We start from the raw sequence: 19282 nt of genomic DNA on the forward strand, positions 1-19282 counted from the left end.
AGCAAAACAAGTCACTGATATGATTTCAAAATAAATGGAATTAAATACTTTGCAAATTCTATTCCAATACAAATTGTAATTTTTTTAATTAGATTTGATTATTTAACAATCAACAAATCAACATTTGAACATGTTTTGCACATCTATGAACTAAATCCAATTTTCCAGTCACTCTTTGCTGCCAATTTGAAATTATTTATGTTAATCAGATCAAAGAATCTCATCCTAGGAGAAATGCAGACATATTCCATTGCAGTTCCACACTGAAAGTGTTAAATTATTAAATGGCTGCAAATATTGGAAGCTGGAAATCTAGGCACAGTCAGATTTCACATCAAAGTTTACAGTATGAGCAAACCTATCATGCACTGCATTACACTAAAAAAGCAGCCTATTAGTAACATCAGGGAAGTAACTTATAACACACTAGAAACATTACAAAAATACTATGACTGCAGAATTATAGCTACTTGCTGGTCGCTTGAAGCAGCATACTTCATCAAGGACCTCCATCATCCAGGCCATGTTCTCTTCTCACTGCTCCCGTTAGCAAGGTGGTAGAAGAGCCTCAGGACTACACCACCTGGTTCGGGAACAATTATTGCTCCTCAACCATCAGGGTCTTGAACCACAGGGGATACTTCACTCAACTTTACTCACCCCATCACTGAACTGTACCCACTATCTATGGACTCCCTTGCAAGGACTTTTCATCTCATGTTCTTGATATCAATTGTTTATTTATTATAATGATAATTTATTTTCTTTGTTTTGCACTTAAACATTTTGTTGCCTTTTGCACATTGGTTGTTTGTCCATCTTGCCAGGTGCAGTCTTTCACTGGTTTTATTTATGGTGAATGCCCACAAGAAAATGCTTCTCAGGGTTGTATATGGTGACATATATGTACTTTGATAATGAATTTACTTTGAAGTTTTGAACAAATAGCTAATTAATATCACTGAATAACCAGGGGGGAAATCAAGACAAACAGAGCGAAAACATCCCCCAGTTGATAGAAGGAGATCCTACCAAAACATAATCAGCACAAATTTTCTGGCAGGGACTCTAACACGGTCATCTCCATGAAGTTCTTGACTAAGGAACTTTAAATAGGGTGATCTACTGGCTTTGCCAGAAGTAATATAGAACACAAAACTGAAAAGTAATAAAATCAGTGATGTAGAGAATGATAAAGAGAAACACCTTACTCTGCGTCCAGTTTCTTTGGACTAGCTATAGCCTTTGCACTGCTGCTCAGCTCATTAAGGACAATCAATGGGTAAATGACATTCTTTTCCACAAAAAGCAGCCACACATACATCTTTTCAAACCACATAACATGAGCAGCATCTGCAAGAAGAAAAGAGTTAAGTGGCTTTCTGAAGAATATGCAGCTAAACAATACGTCACTAGAGCATAGACAAGACCAAAGCAGTCACTCTGCAGGTGCTTTATAATATATTTAAAGCACACATAACATTAATAATCAGGAGTATTTCTACTGGCGATGATTGGACTATCACTGAATATTATGACCACATAACTTTACCAATATGCAGCATACATTTTTGAGTTCATGAGAGAAATGTAGCATACAATGCCTATAAAAAGTATTCACCGTCCATGTTAGTTTTCATGTTTTATAGCTTTATAACATTGAATCGTAGTGGATTTACTTTGGCTTTTCTGACACTGATCAACAGAAAAGACCCTTTTGTGTTAAAGGTAAAACAAATTTCTACAAATTTGTCTAAATTTATTACAATTATTAAACCCCAAATAATTGATGGCATAATTACTCAGCCCCTTCAAATCAGTATTTAGTAGATACATCTTTGGCAGCAATTACATACTTGATGCCTGTGTGAATAGATCTTCATCAGCTTTGCAAAATCTGGACACTGCAACTTTTTTCCATTCTTCTTTATAAAACTATCAGATTACATGGGAATCATTTCAGGTCCAGCCACAAATTCTCAATTAGATTGAGGTCTGGACTTCGATTTGGCCACTCCAGGACATTAACTTTATTGCCTTAAGCCTTTCTTATGTGGTTTTGGCTTTATGCTTCGGTTCATTGTTTTGCTGGAAAACAAATCTTGTCCCAAGTTGCAGTTCTCTTGCAGACTGCAGCAGGTTTTCCTCCAGAATTTCCCTGTATTTTGCTGCATTCATTTTACCTTCTACCTTCACAAGCCTTCCAGGGCCTGCTGCAGTGAAGCATCCCCACAGCACGATGCAGCCACTGCTGTGCTTCATGGTAGGGATAGTGTTTTTTTGATGGTGTGCGGTGTTGGGCCTATGCCAAACATAGCACTTAGTCCGATGGCCAAAAAGCTGAATTTTGGTTTCATCAGATCATAGAACCTTCTTCCAGATGACTTCCGAGTCTCCCACATGCCTTCTGGCAAACTCTGGCCAAGGTTTCATGTGAGTTTTTTTTTCCAACAGTGACTTTCTCTGCCACTCTCCCATAAATTAGTGACTGGTGAAGCACCCCGGCAACAGTTGTATGTGCAGGCTCTCCCATCTCACCCAATGAAGCTTGCATCTCCTCCAGAGTTGTCATAGGCCTTTTGGTGGCTCCCTCACTGGTCTCCTTCTTGTATGGTCACTCAGTTTTTGAGGACGGCCTGCTTTAGGCAGACTTACAGCTGCGCCATATTCTTTTCATTTCTTGATGATTGATTATCTGTACTCCAAGGGTACAGTTGACTTGGAAAATTTCTTGTATCCATCTCCTGACTTGTGCTTTTCAATAACCTTTTTGCAGAATGACTGGAGCATTCTTTTGTCTTCATGATGTAGTTTTTGCCAGGATACTGACTCACCAGCAGTTGGATCTTCTAGATACAGGTGTATTTTTACTACAATCAACTGAAACACCTTGACTGCACACCAGTTGATCCCAATTTAACTAAATGTGACTTCTAAAATCAATTGGCTACACCAGTGATGATTTAGTGTGTCATATTAAAAGGGGTGAATACTCAGGCAATCAATAATTTTGCATTTTATATTTGTAATTAATTTAAGTCACTTTGTAGAGATCTGTTTTCACTTTGACACAAAGGAGTCTTCTTCTGTTGATCAGTGTCAAAAAAAGCAAGTTAAGTCCACTGTGATTCAATGCTGTAAAACAAAAAAAAACTTTCAAGGAGGGGTGAATTTTTTTTTATATAGGCACCGTAAATACAAGCCCTCAGGCCCAATGAATCCATGCCGACTAAAATGCCCACTCAACTAGTCCCAATTTCCTGCGTATGAGCCATAATTGTCCAAGCCCTGCCTCTTCATGTATCTATCCAAATATTTTTAAAAATAATACTACTTAATTAATATATAATGATTAATGGATTTTTAATACAGTGAATATTCTGAAACAAGATGAAGACAGGACAACTAAGCAGTTAGAAATGTTTTCTTAATACTACTTTTGCAGTGGATTTTGTATGCTGCTTCACACAATTCTATAATATTGTCCCTTTGCTCTCTTAAAGAACACTATTATTTCAAACTTCACCTCCCTAAAAATGGTACTAGTCACAACACTAGGTTTCACTATCTTAGTAAATGCTGTATTGACTTTACTCCCAGGTAACTTTTGACAATATCTAGTTAAATCTATGAACTATCCATCCCAGCTTTTTTAAATAGTCACAATTCATTGTTGCTTTTTCTTTTCATAGCTTTTTTAGGAATACCTACTTCTCACTTCAAACTGATAGTACTCCTTTGTTTTCAGCAATGGATGAGAGAAACAATGCCAAGGGAGCTGCTTCCTGAGCTGGGGTAGTAGGTAATGGGTTAGAAGTCCCACTGTACCTACCAGGGTATATAGCACATAGCTGAGGACAGGCTGGAAGACAAGAAACATATGCAATAAATAAACTTTCTTCAACATAGTCAAACTTGATAATTCATTATATGAAACATTAAGGTAGGTTAGCAACCTAATATTAGTGTAAGTTTAATGGCATTTTTAGTACATAAAACCAAAAGGGGTTCGTATTTTGCAGGAACAAACACTAGAACTTGTAGAGAACCTCGGCAGGTCAGATAGCACTCGTAAGAAAAATAGAGCTAACATTTCAGGTCATTAACCCTCATCAGAACCAGAAGAAACAAATATTTTGTTACGAGGAGAAAAAAACAAAGGGCAGAGTTGAAACAGGATGGAACGTGATTTAATTTCATTTTTTCCAGATCTGATGAAAGAACACTGACTTTAAAACATTTTTTTTTCTCTACAGACCTAGCTTGAGTTTCCATCACTTAGTTTTTTTCCTGTCCAGTTAAAAGGTTTTCATAAAATATAGGAATTCATAAAAATGTTTAATAAATTAAAACATTCATAACAAATAACGTTTCTAGTATTAGTTAATATTCCATTGGCATTCTCCTGCTATCTTGATTTAATAGAGATACACAAAAATTAAGAACAATTTATAACTTGAAGTAATAATACTCTACAGATTAAATTGTCCAATCTCTGGGTCTGCACTCACTGGAATTTAGAAGGATGGAGGGGGGGGGGGGATCTCATTGAAACCTTTTGAATGTTGAAAGACCTAGCCATGGTAGATGTGGAAAGGATATTTCCCATGGTGGGGGAGTCTAGGACCAGGCGACACAGCCTCAGGATGGAGGGGCATCTATTTAAAACAGAGATCCAAAGTATGTTTTTTTAGCCAGAGGGTAGTGAACTTGTGGAATTTATTACTACAGGTAGCTGTGGAGGCCAGATCATTCGGCGTATTTAAGACAGAGGTTCTTGATTGGACACGGCATCAAAGATTACTGGGAGAAGGCCAGGGAGTGGGGCTGAGGAAGGAGAAAGAAGGATCAACCATGACTGAATGGTGGAGCAAACTCAATGGGCCAAATGGCCTAATTTTGCTCCTATGTCATATGCTTAATAAAGACAGTGGACAGAATGCAGATAATCGGCAACAAATGCGAACATTGTCAAATCTTAGAAGAAAAGCATGCTGAACAAAATAGCATTTATGTGAAGCATTTGGCAAAGCAGTATTAATTACCCAGCAAATTTTGAAAAATTAGAGTTTGTGACACATCCATAGTCTCCTAATCTGTTTGTTAACAATGTGCACTAGGTTAAGAATTCCAACTGCTGCATTGTTATTTCAAAACTTAAATATTTTTTATTAAATTTGTTTCATACCCAAATATTCCATACAATTCCACTGTACTTTATAGATTACTGCAGTATTGTTTTTTTAAAAAAATTATACATTCTAGTGTATTTTCCTAAATAGTGAATTTTGAGGTAAACTCTGCATCTGTTGAGTAACTAAATGTTTTTGTATTAAACAGCAAATTCTCTGAATCCAAATTTAGTCTTGACCTTCAATCCATCAGATCTCAATTTTTTACTCAAGTGACTAATTAGAGCACAACAGGAATAAATCAATGCCTCATAAGCGTAGAATTTTCATGAGCAGAATACAGACCATTCCACAGAACATTAATCATGCTTATTTTTCTCTTGATTCTTTGCTAATAGGATTCTAGCAATCCTAGTCATTTGTATTGACCACTGGCCACACTGAATTTTGATTCTGCAAATAGAAAAGTGGAATATTTTACCTGCAGGGCAATGAAGACAGTGCTGACGTGGATTGCAAAATATAACACGGCAATGACTGCACAAACTATTAGATCTGACTGTAAACGTTCATTCTAAAGGAAACAAAAAATATGTAGGTTTATTGGATTAACACCTGACAGGGCAAGTTGTCTTATGAGAAAAGGTTGAACAGGCTAGGTTTCTATCCACTGGAGTCTAGAAAAGTGAGAGAACACTTTAAAAACATAAAGCATCTTGAGGGATGTTGATAGGATGGATGTGGAAAGGTTACTCTCCCTAGTTTGAGAATCCAAAATTAGGGATCAATATTTAAAACACGAGGTGATTTGTTCTTTTCTTTCTGAATATCATACATCTTTGGAAAAGATGATTGAAGCAGAATCTGAATATTATTAAGGCAGTGGCAGATACTTGATAAATAATGTTGTGAATGTTTACCATGATTCACAGAAATGCAGAGACAGGGTTATTAAATGGCAAAGGAGTCCTAGAGGCCAAAGGGCCTACTTGTACCTCTAATATGCAAGTACATACGGTATATACCCTATTCAAGCTACACTTGTTCATTGACTTGTGTAAGACAGTAGCACAAGGTGCTCATGAAATTAAAATGCCAACCTGAATGAAGTTTCAATATAGGACTACATCTTTTCCAAATAACTAATTCAGTATGATTTAAACCAAGTGAAGTGATCCCACAACCCAGCAGCAAAATTCTCAGTTCCACTGCATAGCTTCTTGCTTTGTGGCTGCCTATAAGGAGAAAAATTTTAAGGTGTATATTTATATATTTTTGATAACAAATATGCTTTGAATCCTGAATAAATAGTGGTGGACAAAGAAGAACTTATAGGGAAAAGATGCCCATAAAAATGTAGGGCGGTAGTCCAATGTGGCATGAAGTTCCCCACCTCAATATTTGAAAATGGAGATGTTGTTGCTATGGGCATAATAACTAATGGAAAACTATAACTTGTCAAACTGTCAAACTACTAAGAGTCAAGTCACTTCAACTGGACACCTTCTGGGTCAGGGCTTCAGGGCTTGTGACAGGAACAAGCAACAAAGGCCAGTAATGACACAGATGAAATTTAGGGTGCCCCCCCCCCTCCATGTAAGCAGACTAAAAAACTTGCAATTACAAAAGTGTAATATCATCTTAAGGTCTCCAAGCTCAAACCTCATTGTTACAAATTGTTAAACAGAATTAAATCACTGAATATTTTGAGGTCACTCATGAGGAGAATATTATGGAACTAGGCAGACTATTGAATTAAAACGAATAGTATGCCCTTCAGAAGGGAACACATTACCAGAAACTAGATGAGCTTTTGTGGAGGGCCTTCAAGTATAATCTTTACATTTCACAAAAAAAGACAAATATTTGAAAATCATTTACAAAGTGGCATGTGCACATAATAAAGGGAAATAAAAATCATTACTTACAACAGACTGCTTCAGCTTTTCTGGTAGGGGATCTTTTACATCTGCCAGAGGGTCTTCAGGATTCTTTTCATCAGTATTTGGAAAAATATTTGACCTCACTAAAGATCTACAATTTCAAAACAAACACAACAGTAAAAGAGTATTTCCTGACATCACAGTATAGGTTATTTCTCATGTCACAATATATCCTTGCTATTAATTTCATCTGTGGGATCATCCATCACTCATTTCTCAAAGCCTCTACTGCAACTTCTCCCCTCTGTGCTTTTCCTTCAGTCCAAAATTGCAAATGGTTTCATTACAAGACGGCAGTAAGTCCGCTTTACAAATTAATGACACGTTGTAACCACATCTCAGCTGGGACTTCCAGATGGAATAGTATAGTATCTATAAACTCTTAGACAATCAGAACTGAGGAGCAGAAAACTTATATAGCTCTCTTGATTTCAGATAATTGGCCACTTTTCATTTGGAAGTCAGGAGAAAATGAGAGCATGACTTTCTCACGGAAGCAGATGAAGGAAGAAAGGTGGAGAACAAAAGACACAAATTAAAAAGAAATTAGATTTATAAAACATTTCTCACAATCTCAGTATGTCCCAAAATGATTTACAGCTAATTTAGTGCTTGTATAGTCACTGTTGCAATGTAATGTAGGAAACATTGTGAATTGAGCAATACAAAATTCCACAAGCTGTATAAACATCCAGATAATCTGTTAGTGTTTTCAGAGCAAAGATAATTGTTTGCCTGCACAATGAAAGGGCTTCCTTGTGGAAACATTATTTACTATTCCAAGCTAGCAGATGAGACCACAATTCAATGTTACAGGTCAGAAATACCAATTCCCATCACACAGCATTCCTCTGTTCTGCACTGAAATGTTATCCTTACGTAAATTATTTGTTGTCCACATTATGATTGTATAAACTCAGTATTTTAAATGTAAACAGTCATTCACTACGTGTGCTTCTTTTTCTTTTGTACTTGCATTTATTTTATTATAAATAACGTTTGCATTTGAAAAAAAAAGTTTAGTCATTCATGAGCAGTTATGGACGAAAATCACTAGTGTCAAGAACCCTTAATTTTTTTTGTTTCTCAGAGTATTGAAATAGATTATAATACAGAAAAAGGCCAAGATATGCAAATGATTTTTTTCCCAAAACTGTCAATTAACAGTTTAAAATAATGCACACAATGCAAGCATTTTTTACTTCTTTAAACAGTTTAACCTTTACATCCAACTACCCAATTCTGAAGATTACATAATTTCCATTTCATTTGTTCTGCTGAGACAACTGTATCATCGATGCATTTTCTAAATGGAAGTAAAGAAAACTTCCATTTATCTGGCAAGTGAAAGACTTCGATGGTGTAAGCAAAATTTCCATAGTATTGTTTCTTACCCCTTTTACTCCCAAACTTTGTTAATTCTCTTTATTTAACATATTAGAGTACTATTACATATTTTACTAGGAAACCTGTTACGTTTAAAGGGAACTAAGAAGATGGTGAGTTAGAAGTGAGTTTCACAGATACTGTATTGCCCAGTGAACTAGGTGCAGAACCACTGAGATTTCTGAACAGTTGGATCATGGATTTTCAGAGTTTCAATGTATACAATTCTGGAAAAAAAATGGTGTTTCTCTGGTCAATAAACAATTCAGCTTTGAAATGAGTAACAACTTTGAAGACCAGAGAGGCTGCTGTAAATCTGCATAGATCTGCAAACCAGTTCACCAACATTGATTGGTACCGATGAAGGATCATGGCCCTAAACGTTTACTCTCAATATATGCTGCCTGCCTTTCTAAGTTCCTCCAGCATTTTGTGTGGTGCTCAAGACTTCCAGCATTTGCAAACTCTCGTATTTATCACCGATATTTGAACCTGCTGTTTCCTCGAAACTAATGGAACTCAAAAAAACTTCCTTGTCATACTCATACAGTCAGTCGTACCCTACAGAAACAGGCCCTTTGGCCCAAATGATCTGTGCCGATCAAAATGCCCATCTAAGCTAGCTCCATTTGTCTGCATTTGGCTCACATTGCTCTATAGCTTTCCTACTGAAGTACTGGTAGAAGTGTCATTCAAAAGTTGTTAACGTATGTAGTTCAAATACATCCTCTGACAGCTCAATTAAATACATTCATAAGCCTCTGTAGCAAAGCTGCACTTTTATGAGTTTTACTTATTTCACTTTCCATAGGTTGTCTGGCTTGCAATTCCCAGCATTTTTTATTAAATGCTCCATGTTGTTATTAATATAATTCTCTATACTAGGAAACATTCTAACAATTGAGCCAGGAAACATTCTAATAATAGTTCTCCATCTCCATTCTAATTCTAATAACATGCTTCCTGGATTAAAAGGCATGTGCTATGAGGAGAGCTTGAACAAACTTGAGTTGTTTTCTTTGGGGCAGTGGAGGCTTGAGGGGAGAGCTGATATTAGTTTATAAGTTTAAGAAAGACACAGAGTTCAATTGAAATGTCTAACACTGGAGGGCATGCATGTAAGGTGAGGGGGGGGGGGGGAAGTTCAAAGGAAATGCAATGCCAAGGTTAGTAATGAATCTAAGAGGCTCTTATATAGTTGAGTGTGTAGAGAATGGAAAGATATGGAAATTGAAATATCTTTATTGTCATTGCATAGTACAATCTGTCATGCACCAACACAGCGAAAATGAGTTTGCAACTCTTGTACTCAGTGCCGTAAAACAATAAATAAAAAATAAATAAATCAAGTAACCAGCCAGCACAAGCAATGTCCAGCAGTACAAAAGTGCAACTCAGATGCATGACAGCCATAAAACCAGTATTAAAAGTAGCAATATAATAAAATTTATGGATGATGCTTGATCCATTGGTTCAGAGCAATTACAGCTCTGGGGAAAAATCTATTTTGTAGTCTGGAAGTGCTAGCATAGAAAATCTTATAACGTCTGCCAGATGGAAGAAGTTCAAACAGATGATTGCATGGGTGTGTATTGTCCTTACAGATGCTTGTACCTTTCCTTGGACAGCATGAACTGTAGGTGTGCTCCAGGGCTAGGAGCTGTGTCCCGATGATCTTTTGTGCGCTAGATACGACCCGCTGAAGTGCTTTCATATCAGCTGCTGTACAACTGAGATACCACACAGAGATGCAGTATGTTAAGATACTCTCTATGGTGCAGCGGTAAAAGGTCACCAGCATCTGTTCAGGTAGACCAGCTTTCTTCAGCATCCTGAGGAAACACAAGCGTTGCTGTGCTTTCTTAACTATTGTTGTGGTGTTAGTGGACCATGTAAGGACTTCTGAAATGTGTCTTTCCAGAAGCCTGAAACTGGATACTCTCTCCACTATTTGTGTACTCTCTCCACTCCAATTGTGTAGGTAGAAAGGATTAGCTTAGTTAGGTGCTTAATTACTACTTCATTAAGTAGTTTGGCAAAACATCACGGGCTAAAGGGCCAGTTCCTGTACTGCACTAAGTTCCAATTCTGTGCTGTTCCCCTAACCAAGTCAGGTACCTTTCCCAAAATAAAAAGATTGATAAAGGTACCTTTCCCAACGTTCGGCATTCAAAACTAAGTGCTGCTCTCAATACAATCCAATGGAGGCTCTGAACACTGAACTACTGCACAACATCCTCACTTTTAACTTTCTGATTTGCCCTATCATGAACTCTTAAGCAGACCAAGTGAAATAGGAAAAATGATATCCTTTTGCAACTTCCTAGTGCTAAAAATTAGTAACTTACTTACAAATATTTGCTGAATATGAGCAATTTGGATAAAAATAAAGACCGAGACCTGGTGCATACTCTCTGGGAAAACATTGTTACATCTTGCCAATCAGAGATAAAACTCATTAACTCTCCTTTCCAGTCTCTCAATGAGCAATTCACTCATGTCAGAAAGTTATCTTGAATTACATGCTGTCTTAGTTTTGCTATTAATCCCATGCATAGAACCCTTATAGAAAACTTGCACTGATATCCCTGTAATTCAGCATGCTAGAAGAATCCTAAAACCTGAATGAACAAAGTTTATTAAATTTATAGTGAATGTAGTGCGACAGAATGAACACCAAGATTGAGCCAAATGGCATTCCAGTAACTTTCCTACTACTTCTGACAAAAGTTTATCTTTTCTCAGCAGTTTTGTTAGGCACTGAAGCATTCAAATTAATTATGAATTGTTTGCCTACAAAGCAATTTAGAAGATGAAATAATTTTCACTCTCTATTAATTTCTAAGAAACTATGATCATAAGAAAGTGAAATTTCATTGGGCATTGCAAAAATTTTTGGGTGAAATCTAACTATATATAATGTATAAAGTACTTAAAAAGCAATGGATCATAGCAGCAATGATTAGCATTACTCAGATCTATTTAGAATTAAAATTATTTTATTGTTTCTTGGACTTATCTTTACAGAACTGAAACTGGACAAATGGTACATGTAGAAACCCAAAGGATTTATTGCATCACTACATAAAACATACACAGTTGCAGTACCTTCCTACTCCTGTTAGTGGCCCCATTACAGTGCAGCACCTTGAGAAATACAAATACCATTCATATTCCTGCAAAGTCCACATTCTAAGTCTGCGTTGTTCAGCAAAGGATGCTTAAAAATAAAAAAACTACATACTCAATGTAGTACTTTGCCCTTTTCTGGCTTAAAATAGTTAAAAGTTTGTTTGATCTTTATTGAAAGATACAGTGATAGTTAAAGGATTAGTCTTATGCCCAATATTTTATGTCAGTTGAATACCTTCAACTGCTGGACTTCATTTTAATTTGTCTAATAGAGGAGTTCTGATTATGCATGCAAAAAAAGCAACATAGATGCATGTCTGGAGGGATGGAGACTAAAGCAAATAAAATGCAGTAAAAACAATGATTAGCCACTTTATGAAATGCATTGCATTTAAAATTCATAGCTATGTAAAGCAAGTTATTGCAGGTTTAAGATTGTATATCTCTAGCACAAAACCAAAGTGCATACAATTTAATTATATATTATCAGAGTTCCTCAAAGCAATTTTAAAAACTGCATTTAAGATTGATTTCTCTATCTATATTTTACCTTTAATTTCATCAGTTAACTATCTACCTCAACTCTGTTCATCTATTTATTTTCCACTGTGGTCTTTCATGATCTTCATAAGCAAAACTGCATACCATTGGAACTGTGCATTCATTTCCTATGTCTAGAACATTTATGTAGGAAGCAAATAAAGTTGGCTGAAAAGACTCCCACAGAATACTCCTGACAATTTAGTCAAAGTGAAATTTCATTACTCTTTCAGGGTAACTACAATTGAGATCTGAAAATATTAATATGCCGAAACATCTCCTTCCAGAGCTTAGTGGATATCTGTTCTCCACATCAGAGGGTTGCAAAAGCCACACCATTGGATATATTTGAAATAAATCAAGGAATTTGGGGCCTTGGAAGGCTTGAAACCTGGGTTGGACTAACTGATCACATCAAAAGGCCCAAAAGGCTTGGGGGGCCAGGTGGCCTGTTTTTGATTCTATTTTCTTATGTTCAGATTTCAGTGATGTAGAACTTATCTTCAGCATTTAAGTCTCTCAAGCAGTTTTCAGTATATCTAATTATCTGTGCTTTTAATCTTCAATTATTGTTATTGTGTCAGTTTTAAGCTTGATGTTATGTTTGTTGATGATTTGTCCCTGAAAAAGTCTATGTTTTACAACCCTCCCTGAATAGGGTTATCTAGCCTCAAGGGAATCTTAAGCAAACTGGCCACCCAGTTATTTTTGGCGGTTCTGCAAAAGATCTGCTGTAATGGTGGTTGAAAACCCACAAGAAAAGAGTGCAATTAATTCAGAGAGCAGTTATGAGGAGGCCTACTGGCAACAACTGGATAATAGCCTTCCTCTAGATAAGACCATAAGACATAAGAACAGAATCAGGCCATTTGGCCCATCAAGTCTATTCCACCATTCCATCATGGCTAATTTATTATCCCTCTCAAACCCATTATCCTGGCTTCTCTACATAATCTTTTATGCTCTATCTAATCAAGAAGCTATCAAGAAGATTAGAAGAATATACCCAATGACTTGGCCTCCAGAACCATCAGTGACAATGAATTCCACAGATTCACCACCAGCTGGCTAAAGAAATTCCTTCACATCTCTGTTCCAAATGGACGTCCCTCTCTTCTGAGGCTGGATCGTAGGTCCTAGACTCCCCCTAGTATAGGAAAAATCCTCTTCACATCCACTCTATCTAGGCCTTTCAATTTAATTCCTTGAATCATTCTCACAAACCTCCTCTGGACCCTTTCCAATGCACCAGCACATCTTTTCTTAGATAAGGGGCCCAAAACTGTTCACAATACTCGGTGTGGACTGACTAATGCCTTATAAAGCCTCAGTTTACATACTTGCTTTGACATTCTAGTCCTCTTGAAATAAATGTTAACATTGCTTTGCCTTCCTTACCACCACCTCAACCTGCAAGTTAACCTTTAGGGAAAGAAAAAGATGGAACCAGCAAACATCTTAGGGTGACATCTTCAAGACAGGTCACGAAGCAACTCCCTTCTTTTATGTCTTTTTGTTTCATATGTGGTTCTGATACTGTGATACTGATGGAACCTGTCATCTACATTCTGGCAATGTATTTCTAGGCCAATTGGGTAATCTGGTGCTTTGTTGTCTCTGAGAGGGTTCCATAAGGCTGCGAACAAAGTGTACGGCATGGAGGCTAGGAAGCTTGGAGACGGGGCGAGAACCCATGATCGACTCCATCTCTCGCAATTAAAGCACCAAGGAAGATTGAAATCATAGAGGTGGGTGTGGAGGTGAGTGAGTGTTCACTGCCATCTACCAGCATCTCACTGGAGGAGGGAGTCTGTGTGTGGTGGTCTCTCTCTCCTTTTCACTCACTGCTCACAGAGGAAGATCCCTGTGTCCAAATGATCTCTCTCTCACGCGATGCCATTGGAGGATAGTGCTGGAGCAAGGTTTACTCAATGTGGTTTACAAATAGGACTCTAATTCATGTTATGATGTGTTCTATTTTTCTGGTTGTTCCTATTTTTTTTTTTGCTATTTTTAGATTATTTTTGATGAATCCCAAGGTTGTATTCTGCATACATACTTTGATAACAAATTACTTTGAATCCTGTACAAGGATGCCTGAGTCCCTTTGCACCTCTGATTTTTGAATTTTCTCCCCGTTTTAGAAAATAGTCCACATCTCTATTCCTTCTACCAAACTGCATGACCATACACTTCTCTACACTATACTCCCCCTGCTATTTCTTTGCCCATTCTTCTAATCAGTCCCAAGTCCTTCTGCAGATTTCTTGCTTCCTCAACACTACCTGCCCCTAAACTTATCTTTGTATTGACTGCAAACTGGGCCACAAACCCATCGATTCTATCATTCAAATCATTGACATACATCATGAAAAGAAGCGGTACCATCACCGACTCCTGTAGAAGACCACTATCCATCAGCAACCAACCAGAAAAGGCCTCTTTGTCTCCTGCCTGTCAGCCAATCTTCTATCCATGCTGGTATCTTTCCTTCAATAGCATGGGTTCTTCAAAGTTCAAAATAAATTTATTATCAAAGTACATATATATCACCATATAGAACCATAAGATTCATTTTGTTGCAGGCATACACAATAAGTTCAAAAAACATAGAAACATAGAAAACCTACACCACAATACAGGCCCTTTGGCCCACAAAATTGTGCCGAACATGTCCTTACCTTAGAAATTACTTAGGGTTCCTATAGCCCTCTATTTTTCTGAGCTCCATGTACCTGTCTAGAGGTCTCTTAAAAGACCCTAACATATCCACCTCCACCACCGTCGCCGGCAGCCCATTCCATGCACTTATCACACTCTGCATAAAATAAACTTACCCTAGATATCTCCTCTATACCTACCTTCAAGCACCTTAAAATGTGCCCTCTTGTGCTAACCATTTCAGCCCTGGGAAAAAGCCTCTGACTATCCACCCAATCAATGCCTCTCATCATCGTATACACCTCTGTCAGGTCACCTCCCATCCTCTGTCGCTCCAAGGAAAAAAGGCTGAGTTCACTCAACCTATACTCATAAGGCATGCTCCCCAATCCAGGCAACATCCTTGTAAATTTCGTCTGCACTCTTTCTATGGTTTCCATATCCTTCCTATAATGAGGTGAGCAGAACTGAGCACAGTACTCCAAACGGGGTCTGACCAGGGTCCTATATAGCTGTAACATTACCTCTCGGTTCCTAAACTCAATCCCACGATTGATGAAAGCCAATGCACCATATGCTTTCTTAACCAGAGTCAACCTGCGCAGAAGCTTTGAGTGTCCTATGGACTCAGACCCCAAGATCCCTTTGATCCTCCACACTGTCAACAGTCTCTCCATTAATATTATATGCTGCCATCATATTTGACCTACCAAAATGAACCACCTCACACTTATCTGGGTTGAACTCCACCTGCCACTTTTCAGCCCAGTTTTGCATCCTATCAATGTCCCGTTGTAACCTCTGACAGCCCTCCACACTATCCACAACACCTCCAACCTTTGTGTCATTAGCAAATTTACTAACCCATCCCTCCACTTCCTCATCCAGATCATTTATAAAAATCATGAAGAGTAGGGGTCCCAGAACAGAACCCTGAGGCACACCACTGGTCACCGATCTCCATGCAGAAAATGAAAAACATGATGGAATCAATGAAAGACCACACCCAACAGGATAGCTGAACAACCAAGGTGCAAAAGACAACAAACGGTACAAATACAAAAGAAAGGGAATAATAAATAAATAAGCAATGAGTATAGAGAACACAAAATTAAGATTACTTGAAAGTGAGTCCATAGATTGTAGGAGCAGTTCAGTGATGGGGTGAGTAAAGCTGAGTGAAGTTATCCCCACTTATTCAAGAGCTGGGAGTAATAACTATTCTTCAAGCTGGTGGTCTGGGTCTTGAGGCCCCTGTACTTTCTTGCTGATGACAGCAGCGAGAAGAGAGCATGACCTGGGTGGTGGGGATCCTTCAACAGTGTTCCATGTAGATGTGTTCAATGGTGACAGCCTCAGATGTGGCACTTGTCAAAGGCCTTCTGAAAATCCAAGTAAGCAACATCCACTGACTCTCATTTGTCCATCATGCTTGTTATTTTCTCAAAGAATTCTAACAGATTTGTCAAGCAAGAGCTCTCCCTTAGGAAACCATGCTGACTTTGGCCTATTTTATCATGAGCTTCCAAGTACCCCGAAACCTCATCCTCCTCCAACCTCTTCCCAACTACTGAAGTTAGGTTAACTGGCCTATAATTTTCTTTCTTCTGGCTCCCTCCCTTCTTCAAAAGTGGAATGACATTTTCAATTTTAAGCACAAGCAGATGGCAGCTGGATAAACTATAGAAGATAGATCAAGGCCGGAGTGGGCCAATTTTGATTTAGTTTAAGACTGTCACATGTAACAAGATATAGTGAAAAGCTTGTCTTGAATACTGTTTACACAGATTAAATCATTTCATAGTGCATTGAGCTAAAATAAGGTAAAACAACAATGCAGAATAAAATGTAATACCTGCCAAGAAATTGCAATGCAGGAAAAGAATAAAGTGCAAGATCATAATGAGGTAGACTGTGTGACGTGTTGAGCTGTGTCCACAACTCTCTGCAGTTTTTTTTGGTCACATGCAGTGCAGTTGCCACACCATGACAAGCTACTGGTGATGTACTGGGAGCTTTGAGGTTCTTGATGTCAACATGTCAACACAGTTGATGTAGACAGGAACATGTGCACCTCCCCCTTCCTGAAGTCAATGTCCAGCTCTCTGGTTACGTTGATATTGATGGAAAGGTTGCTGTCGTGACACCATGACATTAAGCTCTTTCTTTCCTGTTCTCCATTTCATCATTATTTAACATGTGGCCTACCACTCTTGTAGATGGAATTAGAGCAGAATCTGACTACACAGTCATGAGAGTACAGGGAGTACAGGAGGGGGCTAAGGGCACAACCTTGTAGAGCACCAGTGTTTAGAGTAATTGTGGCTGCCTGTCCTTATTGATTATGGTCTGTTGGTCAGAAAGTCAAAGATCCAGTTACAGAGGAAGGCATTAGTTTACAAGGTCCAGAGTTTGGTAAAGAACTTGCTTGGAGTCGTAGTATTAAAGGCCGAACAGTAGTCAATAAACAATGTTTTTACTATTCAGATGCTCCAGAGACGAATGTGGGGGCCAGGTAGTTGGTGCGCGCTGTTGACTTGTTTTGGCAGTAGGCAAAATGCAAAGGGTCAAGATTGTCTGAAACACTGGAGCTGATGTGTGCCTTTGACCAACGTCTTGAAGCATTTCATAATGGTAGGTGGTTGAACCACTGGATACTAGTCATTAAACCACATTATTTAGTTTATCTTGGGTACTGGTGTGATAGTGTGATATCTGCTTAAGAAGGGAGACAAAGGAAGCAGAAAATATAGGAAGGCAACATAGAAATGAGTTATTGAAGCAAGAAAGGTACTAAGCTAGAGGCATCAAGGAAGAGGACACAGGCAAGATTGTATGTGTTTATGAATGTCTGTAGGTGCGTATGATAACAGCGTAAAGGGGCAAGACAGTGTGTAAATGTGAATATGGGTGCATATACATGCATTCCATCTACTTATTCATACTAAGTCTGGTTTTCAGTCACTGTGGAGCTGCTGCTCACCTGCTCATATGCAGGGTTTACTCACTCCTCAGTACCTTAGGTGAGGCGAATCATTCTCAACCCCAAGAGACTGCCAATTTCTTCCTGAAAGGTTCAGAAGAGAGATGCTCCATTCTAGCATTTTGTGGGCTCAAGCTTTGCACTAAACTGACACACCAGAATTGATGGAGTGCCACACTCTCAAAAGTGTTATTTTCAAATGATATGCTTATGGTAAAAGATTTCATTGAGCTATCCTGAATAAGAGCAGATCATGACATTCTCCCATGCAATTAGAGGGCAAGCAACATCTACATTTCTAACACTTCCCTTCCCACCATGCAGGGATCCAAAGAACTCCATCCAAATGAAACAGAAATTCACTTGTATTTCTTCCAATTTGGGATATTACATTGTATGCTCATGGAATGGTCTGCCCTAGGTTGGAAAAACCAAATGCAGATTACAGTGGCATGCAGAAGTTTGGGCACCCCGGTCAAAATTTCTGTTACTGTGAATAGTTAAGTGAGTAGAAGGTGAACTAATCTCCAAAAGTCATAAAGTTAAAGACGAAACATTCTTTTCAACATTTTAAGCAAGATTAGTGTTTTATTTTTGTTTTGTACAGTTTTAGAGTTTAAAAAGGGAAAGGAGCACCATGCAAAAGTTTGGGCATCCCAAGAGATTTGAGCTCTCAGATAACTTTTACCAAGGTCTCAGACCTTAATTAGCTTGCTAGGGTTATGGCTTGTTCACAGTCATCGTTAGGAAAGGCCAGGTGATGCAAATTTCAAAGCTTTATAAATACCCTGAATCCTCAAACCTTGTCCCAACAATCAGCAGTCATGTGCTCCTCTAAGCAGCTGCCTAGCACTCTGAAAATTAAAATAAATGATGTCCACAAAGCAGGAGAAGGCTATCAGAAGATAGCAAAGTGTTTTCAGGTATCCATTTCCTCAGTTTATAATGTAATTAAGAAACGGCAGTTAACAGGAACAGTTGAGGTCATATTGAGGTCTGGAAGACTAAGAAAACTTTCCGAGAGAATTGCTTGTAGGATTGCTAGAAAGTCAAATCAAAACCTCAGTTTGACTGCAAAAGACCTTCAGGAAGATTTAGCAGACTCTGGAGTGGTGGTGCACTGTTCTACTGTGCAGTGACACCTGCACAAATACCACCTTCATGGAAGAGTCATCAGAAGAAAACCTTTCCTGCATCTTCCCCACAAAATTCAGCATCAGAAGTTTGCAAAGGAACATCTAAACAAGCCTGATGCATTTTGGAAACAAGTCCTGTGGATTGATGAAGTTAAAATAGAACTTTTTGGCCACAATGACCAAAGGTATGTTTGGAGAAAAAAGGGTGCAGAATTTAATGAAAAGAACACCTTTCCAACTGTTAAGTATAGGGGTGGATCGATCATGCTTTGGGCTTGTGTTGCAGTCAGTGGCACAGGGAACATTTCACTGGTAGAGAGAAGAATTAATTCAATTAAATGCCAGAAAATTCTGGAAGCAAACATCACA

At 38.2% G+C, this 19282-nt stretch overlaps 1 protein-coding gene across 6 annotated transcripts in view; it reads right to left on the reverse strand.

The window, feature by feature from the left end:
* Positions 1–19282, reverse strand: part of pcnx1 (pecanex 1) — a 244729-nt gene that overhangs the window by 44597 nt on the left and 180850 nt on the right. For all 6 annotated transcript variants that reach the window (XM_059954533.1, XM_059954503.1, XM_059954493.1 and 3 more), the window contains 4 exons: positions 7061–7166; positions 5614–5706; positions 3712–3862; positions 1212–1353 (listed from right to left, as the gene is read on the reverse strand). In XM_059954533.1, the coding sequence (XP_059810516.1) occupies positions 1212–1353; positions 3712–3862; positions 5614–5706; positions 7061–7166 (492 nt within the window). The remainder of the gene's footprint in view (positions 1–1211; positions 1354–3711; positions 3863–5613; positions 5707–7060; positions 7167–19282) is intronic.

The sequence above is a fragment of the Hypanus sabinus genome, chromosome 2 (genome assembly GCF_030144855.1).
Source record: "Hypanus sabinus isolate sHypSab1 chromosome 2, sHypSab1.hap1, whole genome shotgun sequence".
NCBI lineage: Eukaryota > Metazoa > Chordata > Chondrichthyes > Myliobatiformes > Dasyatidae > Hypanus > Hypanus sabinus.